The sequence below is a fragment of the Antrostomus carolinensis genome, unplaced genomic scaffold (genome assembly GCF_000700745.2).
Source record: "Antrostomus carolinensis isolate BGI_N321 unplaced genomic scaffold, ASM70074v2 scaffold54886, whole genome shotgun sequence".
Lineage (NCBI taxonomy): Eukaryota > Metazoa > Chordata > Aves > Caprimulgiformes > Caprimulgidae > Antrostomus > Antrostomus carolinensis.
This window is the reverse complement of record NW_010323630.1, coordinates 1,309-9,442: the sequence shown is the minus strand read 5'-3', so window position 1 is coordinate 9,442 and position 8,134 is coordinate 1,309. Positions and strand designations below refer to the sequence as shown.

At 35.2% G+C, this 8,134-nt stretch overlaps 1 protein-coding gene across 1 annotated transcript; it reads left to right on the top strand.

The window, feature by feature from the left end:
• Window positions 1-1,472: 1,472 nt before the first annotated feature.
• On the top strand, window positions 1,473-7,726 carry LOC104517491 (threonine--tRNA ligase 2, cytoplasmic; the record flags this gene model as incomplete). The annotated part of the gene is made up of 10 exons (XM_010170614.1): window positions 1,473-1,571; window positions 1,904-2,070; window positions 2,622-2,784; window positions 3,655-3,792; window positions 4,224-4,301; window positions 4,399-4,499; window positions 5,684-5,788; window positions 6,571-6,643; window positions 7,337-7,451; window positions 7,578-7,726. Coding segments are annotated over 10 exons (1,188 nt in total), but the record flags the coding sequence as incomplete, so codon positions are not given.
• Window positions 7,727-8,134: the final 408 nt, after the last annotated feature.

Below are 8,134 nucleotides of genomic sequence, written 5' to 3'. Positions count from 1 at the left end.
ACCCTTGTCAGCTAACCAATCCTCAACAATTAATTATCTATCTCTTTTTTTAATTATCTTTTTTCTTTTTTTTTTTTTACATTTTTTGACAATTTGAATGGGAGACAGTTCTATTAATTTCTTGGAGTCAGTTGTATTTTAAAATTTTAATTCCACAAACTCAACTTGTTGCTTGGATACAAATGTTAAACTAATGTTGGGAAGAAGTAGTGAGGTAGTCCCTCCATTTATGGAAGTATATCTTAAACCTTTTAATGTAGGGTCTTTCCAGCTCCTACCTAAACAACTATATTTTTCACAGAAGAGAGAAATTACTGAAACTGTATAAATAATATGATTTGGTCATTCTTCGTTACAGGCATAAATAAGGTAATAGATATGTATGTGCAGTACTTCAGCTGTTGTTGTGAATATTGTTCAGACATTCCTCTACCAGATTTAAATGTACATACTTAATTTTAAATTGAATGTAAGTCGTAAGACATTAAATTGACACAAACGAGGACTGTGACCTAATACTGGTCACGTTAGCATGCAGCCTCCTAATTGTTGTCACATTTGCTATAGTTTTTTAAAGAAGATGGAGTTATAGGGAGGGCATTTAAGAGAAGATAAGAAGTAGCTTTTTGGGTATTTAAAGGCATAATGGGCAGTACAGGGGAAAGCAGGGAGGCATTTGTTTGAAAAACTCATGTGTAAGTGAAGGTCAGCATCGTTGGCCCAGAGAGTGCAGTCATGAACCCCTCACTACTTACTGGCAGAGGTGGAAGAAGAGACTGTGAAGGGCCTTCATCAGTAAAGATGAATAACCGAGGGTAACTCAGAAGAGGGAAGAGCCACTCAGGAATTTACTGAAAATAGTGACAAAGGGAAAAAGTAGAAAAAAATATCTTTACAGAATTGTTCATGCTTATTTCTATTGACTGATTAAGACTTGAATATTTGTGTAGTGTTGGATGATTATTTCTATACCTTTTCAAAGACAAATTGTCTAGTATTAATCAAACAACTTATCTAGTGCCTATGTATCTAGTATCTATGATACTAAAGAGGCTAAGGTTCTCCAAGGACATATCAGAGCCACACTGCTGAGCTTACATTTTTGAGACAGAATTCTGATATAGAATGACTGGCTCACAACCTTCAGCCGTCAGCTCTCGGATCAGATGGATTTAATTGCTTTGGTTGTCAAAGGTAAGATTGGTTAAGGCTTCAGGATTTTGAGGAAATGTGTATTTATATAGTCACAGAGTCAAGTGGCATTCCAGTGTTATTACAAACTTCTAAGAGTAAGAACTACAGATAAATTAACTACTGTAGCTGAGAACTTGTAGACTTCTAGAAAAGTTATTGTTGCTATAATATTTAATTTTTTGTGAATGGTCTCTCAACATGTGTGAAGTAGTCATGTTCTGCAGTTGTGCAGTTCCATCTGAAGTGGTGTTACAGCATTCTGTTTTCAATTTACCTAGGAGCAAGAACTCTTCTTCTTTCATGATTTGAGTCCTGGAAGCTGCTTTTTCCTCCCCAGAGGTGCCTTTCTTTATAACACACTCGTGGATTTCATACGAGTGAGTATATACTAATGTAACTCCTAACAGCTTAATATCAGTTGTTGATTTTAGGTGATAGGCCTTCCATAGCACTGAGCTGTCCCCAGAAAGAGAAACGTATATGTATGTAAACATACACCAGATTTTCACTATGATTATACAGATCTAACCTTTTTGAAAATAGAACAGAGTAAAGCATCAACATGTGCTTTTTCTAGTTGTGTCAAATCTACATGAGCAGTAGTCCTTTAGTCTCCCAGTATCACCATCATAGGAACACATTTAAAAAGAATCAGGCTTTTGCTTGTCAAAAGTTCTGTCACCTTTTAAATGTTGAATTTGTTTTGTAGGAGGAATATCACAGGCGTAATTTTACTGAAGTTGTGTCTCCAAACATCTTCAACAGTAAACTCTGGGAAGCTTCAGGACACTGGCAGCACTACAGTGAAAATATGTTCTCTTTTGAGATTGAGAAGGAAACTTTTGCCCTTAAACCAATGAATTGTCCAGGACATTGGTTTGTACTCTCAACTGAAAAACTTCTTATTTTACTATATTTATCCTTTGTGGGGCTGTGGGGAAATACATGGTAATGTGCATTAATACTCCATTTATGTTAACAATAGACTGCTGAGCAAGTGGTGCGTCCAGAGAGCTCTCCTGATAGTGTCCCAAAGTGCAGATCAAATACAGTTCTTGTAGAAGGATCTTTCAGTAGGTCTGCACTAAGTGAGCTAGGTTTGTGCATGCTGACACTAGTCTGTACCACTAGTAAATACAAATTATGTTGGATAGAGATAGGCATCAGACATTGTGTACCAAAAGAAGGTACAGATGAGCCAGTATTGATTTGTTACTCTTGCAGTGTTTTTTCTGGGTGGTCTTTGGCAATACGTTCCGAGTGCTGCGCTTTTTCTGTTTGCCTACCTTTTGCAATGCAGACAACCTGAATGCATAAATAATTAAAATGTGATTGCTGTCTGTACTAAACTTGTATTAGTTTCTTTAGCATTGTCTTAAATCTTCTATAAGAAGGATAAAAGGAAGGTTCTTCCATGTTCCTTCTAGCTTGATGTTTGCCCATCGTCCACGATCCTGGAGGGAAATGCCTCTTAGACTTGCAGATTTTGGAGTTCTTCACCGAAATGAACTCTCTGGGACTTTGAGTGGCTTGACTCGTGTAAGGCGCTTCCAACAAGATGATGCTCACATCTTTTGCACGATAGAACAGGTAGAAAAGAAAGAAAAAAAAAAACCAAAACCCACCCAAAACTGTTAACACCCCCCCCGCCCCCCTGCCATTAGAGCAAACCAACATTAAACAAGAAAAAATCCCCAAAGTATTTCAACTGTAACTTCTGTTGTGTTGCTTTGTAGCATAGTGGTGCTTTTGATGGGGTTTTTGTTAGGTTTAGGTACGTCCTTCTTAGTCATCTGGTATTCCACGTTTCTTAACCTTCTACAATATTGCTCAAGTCAATAGCTGTTGAATTTAGCTTCTCTGTTACAGGTTTCTCAAATAACAGTGCCATAATTTGTGATACTTATTTTTCTCTTTTAAATTAAAAATGCCTATATCAGAAGAAGAAAATGATTATATTTGAGGGATGTTATTGATTGTGAATTATGTAATAAGATTTTCTGTATAGGCTTTTTCCCTTTAGAAAGATATATTGGGCAGGTAAATCCCAAATAAAATCTTTTCCATCTCCCTCCACAAAGAAAAAAGCTATTGACCACATTCTTGTTTCCTTTATTAATGCTGAATAAATACTGTGTCAGTAATGCTATAGGTTTTAGTGGAGCTATGTGAATAAATTGATGTACTCTTGTCAAGTCTGACTCATGCTATGTGGCTCCAGAAGCCCAGGCTTAACAAGAGCATTCCTTTTCTTGCCATGTTTTGAAGCCACACCACCTCAGCTCTCTTTACCTGTTACCTAGATTTGGGTTTGTAGGATGTAATTTTCCTGTTGTTTTTTTTTTTTTTTTTTTTTTAATTATGATTTCATGGACTCTTATATTCTGATTATGAGGAATTCAGTAAATCTAATTGCATTTTTATGTAAGTAAATTTTAACGTATTTTGTTTACTTTTAAGATTGAAGAAGAAATTAAGGGCTGTCTTGATTTCTTGAAGTCAGTGTATGCTGTCTTTGGTTTTACCTTTCAACTACATCTTTCTACAAGACCAGAAAACTATCTAGGCGAGTTAGAGATCTGGGATCATGCAGAAAAGGTAATTAATTTTAAAACAATGAAAACCTTTATTGTTTATATTTGCAGAGTTGAATATTTAAGTAAGTTCTTTTGTGTTGAATATTGAAATTGCTTAAATCGGATGCTAAATATTATCCTCGGTAGAAATGCTTATTGAAAAACATCACATTAAATGTCAAGTTTCTGTATAAATGAGATTTTTCTGATTCTCACTTAGCCCTTTATCTTGAACTGATTTGATATTTATTAATCCTTTTTCAGATTAATCACAACACTTGTACAAGGAACTACTTATTTCAGGATTATTTATCATAAATGACTAAATGCTTGAACAATAGGAGTCGTGCTGCCTGTTGACTCCCTTTGCATTTCAAAGGCAAATGCTTTGACTTATAGTAATGAAAGGCCCTGCTATACCTTTTTAAATTATTCTCTCATTTTTATGATTAGCAACTTCAAAACAGCTTGAATAACTTCGGAGAAAAATGGAATTTGAATCCAGGAGATGGAGCATTTTATGGTCCAAAGGTTAGTGAATCAGCATTTTTAATACTTTAGAATGGACGAGAACACAGGTGCAATGCAGGCAAACTATATTTAGTAACTCTGTTATTTTTCTTCACAGATTGATATTAAAATCAAAGATGCTATTGGCAGGTACCATCAATGTGCTACTATCCAACTTGACTTCCAACTACCCATTCGATTTAATCTTACTTATGTTGGGTGAGTGGTTAAGCTATTTACCTTCCTCTTTTAAATTAACCTTTTTTTTAAAAAAATATTGACTTTCATTATCTGTAATTCCCATTAAACTGAGAAGTATTAATGCCCTTTTACTCATTTAACAAATCATTAGCCTGTGTATCAGTAGCCTGGTTAGGAGAGGAAGCATCCCTGGTGAGTAGAGGACTGAGTCACAAACTTGAAAGATATTTCCTCAATGTAATGGTAGCTCACTTTAATTGTAAGTGCTACTGATTGCAGGAAAATTTCATTATATGTCTTGTCTGTCAGTTCTGAAGACAACTGAGCATATATAATGCTAAAGAAAACTCAATTAAGTCGAGTCAGTTTGCGCTTTCAGCCTAGTCAGTTACCTCCTTTTGAAGACATTTCATACAAATTCAAACATCTTAAGGAGCTAGTATGCTTGTAATAAGTATTTTAATCTTTTTATCAGATAAAGTCAGTTAACTTTGGACATAAACCAAATGCAAACAGTTTTCTAATGAAAATCTCACTTCAGCTTCCAGCTAGGAAGAGGAATATTTATCCACTGAGTGAATTAATCATGGTACCATGTTGACTTGAGCACACATTTTTTGGGTTGTTCTTCTTGCTGTGTTTGTTTTTTCACATTCTAAAGAGTTTGATGGGGAAGATAGAATAAGAATCTTTGTTATTTTCAGTCCTGCTGCATGTACTACAGTAGATCTCGTAGCTCTTTGGTAGGTGTTAATTCTGTTGTAAACAGGAGATGGCTTTTTAAAAATTTTTTAATCACAGCATTGTAATTTAAGGAAAGAAATTAACAGTAAGGGTAGGCAAGAGCCTGTGCAACAAAAAAGTGAGACATAGCAGAAAAGAAAGAGCAAGGAAGAACATTGAATATTCAAATACACAAAAATGGAGCTGAGTCAGTCGAGTGTCTTTAAAATTCAGGAGTGTTTGCTTATGCCAGTAGCTATAGGCATGATTATTTTTAGACACTATGATTATTCAGTATTCCTTTAAAAGCCCAGGTTACTTAAAGAAAGTACATTTTTAATAAAAAGGGTAGATTTTGCCTCAGTATAAGTAACTGAACTTTGTCTTTCTGTGAAAAGTAGAATCAAAAATACTAGTAGGATTATATGTGTATGAGCTAAGAGAATTTTTTTTTTAAAAGACTACTTACTTTTTTTCAGAAAGGATGGCGATGATAAGAAAAGGCCAGTGATTATTCACAGAGCTATTTTGGGATCTGTGGAGAGAATGATAGCTATTCTAGCAGAAAATTATGGAGGAAAATGGTATGTGGTACAAATGTGGTTCTAAGAAATGTTTAACAATGTAGGAAAACACATTATATTATAATGCAAAATAACTTCTGTAGAATTTTCTCAAAATTCTAAGAAGAAAAGAAGTCTAATTTTATGGTCTAAGCTGTATGATAATCTTTTATTTATAGTTCATTATTAGATACTCAGTTGCAAGGGATTGCAGGAAAAATTATATAATAAAGCAGAAATAAGAATTGTACTTCAGTGTAAATGTGCTGTGTTTATTCTTCCTTTTTTCTTAAAAATCATGCTTTTTTACTGAGATGATGTTAGGTATATGTAAAGCAATTATTTATACAGACATTAATTAGTCCTAATATGTGAAATATTTTATTAACTTGTAAGATGTATTGTTTTATTTTGAATAAGCTCTGAAGATTCTTCCTCATTAATGGATTTAAAGTATTAAGGAAGAGTTAGTTCTTACTTTCAGACACCTATCTGTCTGACTGTCCACCTTTCACTATAAAGTTATAAATAAAAGTGGAAATTATGCAAAAAAAAAAAAGTCTGTTTAAAATTGTGAAGTCAGCTAGGAAGTGACAGAAGGTCAAAGTTCTGCATATGTCATTTTACTGAAATCAATCTATTTGCTAGTTTATGTGAACTTGAAAACAGGAAGATAACATCCAGTGTCTTTAGCCAGCATAAATATTTTTATAAAGAAATTATGATTGGGGAACATGACTATGGATTTGAATGCAAATGTAAAATGCATATTTATTAAATATTTTTCTTGTCCTGCTTGCCAGGCCATTCTGGCTGTCTCCACGGCAGGTCATGGTTGTGCCTGTGGGACCTACGTCTGAAGAGTATGCCCGGCAGGTGAGAGTAGGGTCTGCCTTTTTATAGTAGCAAGCAATTTTAATAGCACCTTAAGTACTTGTCCTAGAACAAAGAATTAATGCTTTAATTATTTTTGACATATATTGGAGGGGGGTAAATTTTTCCATGTAGTCTGTGTTGTATAAGCCTGAGAAAGGGATATGCAACTGTAAGTGTTTTGGGTTCTGTTATTATGTACATACTTCAGTAATTACCTTACATACTAAGTAATACTTCATTACAAAATTGTCTGCTTAAGTAGGGGCAGAGCCGGTTTCTTCCATTTCCCAGCATGTATGCTCTTGACGACATTACATTTGACCATGGTTGGTTTTGCCCCTCTCCCCTTTTAAGCCTTTTCTTTCAAGGCAAGCATAAGTGGTTTTGTTCCTTCTCCTCTTTCTCCTTTCTCAGACTGAGGAAACACTTTTGACATTCAGCATTGTAGCTGGCTGAGGAGATCAACAAATACTTGATATGCATGTTACCTTGTATTGTCTTCCAACTGGACTCCTGCTAAGCCCTTAAGTGTGTGTGCAGTTTTCTTCCAGTAACTTCATGGACTTCCTTACACGCACATACATTAATTACTTCTAGGAAGAGATCAGAGATTACAGCATGTACAAATTAATGTCGTAGAATATACACTGTAATATTAAGTGAGAGTTTTTTGTGTTTGTTTTTTTTTATTAGGTTTGCAGTGAATTTTTTGAAGCCGGATTTATGTCGGATGTGGATCTAGATCGAAGTTGCACATTAAACAAGAAAATAAGAAATGCACAGCTGGCTCAGTATAACTTTATCTTGGGTAATTGCAGCATCTTACATTTATGAATATCATTTCAGTTTTAATGTTTGGCATAGAGTTTGTCTGGACTATCATTTTGTAATGTAGCTCGTCAGTTTAATACCGTTTGTGGTATATGTCTTGCAGTGGTTGGAGAAAAGGAGAAAGCAAATAATGCTGTCAACGTGCGCACAAGAGACAACAAAGTTCATGGAGAGATTTCAGTATGTTCTGCTATTGAAAAACTCAAGAAACTTAAGACTTCACATGTTCCAAACGCAGAAGAAGAATTCTAACGTTACTGTTAGGAAGAACAAAAAAATAAATTATTAGCTGCCCATCTGAAAAGGTGTTTCTTTTCTCCTGTACAGCAGTAATGCTCATATGAGAGAATTTTCATTAATGGATACACAAAATAAGCAAATGCTGCCGTGTTGGTGCTCCAGGAATAGCATGAGGGGACAGATAGAATTGCTGACTCTTTGACAATCCCCCTGGGATTCCAATCTGTGCAAGTTGCAGAATGCTCATTTAAAAACTCCTGCACCTCTGCTAAAATATGTTGGGTTTGCTAGAAATAAATCAGGGCTGCATGGAGTCAAGGAACAGGAGGCTGGGAAGGGTGCTGGCTGCTGCTGCAGTTACTGAGCTACCTCAGTCACGTAGCAGTTGCATAACTGGTGTGACCTGGAATCCAAAGCGTG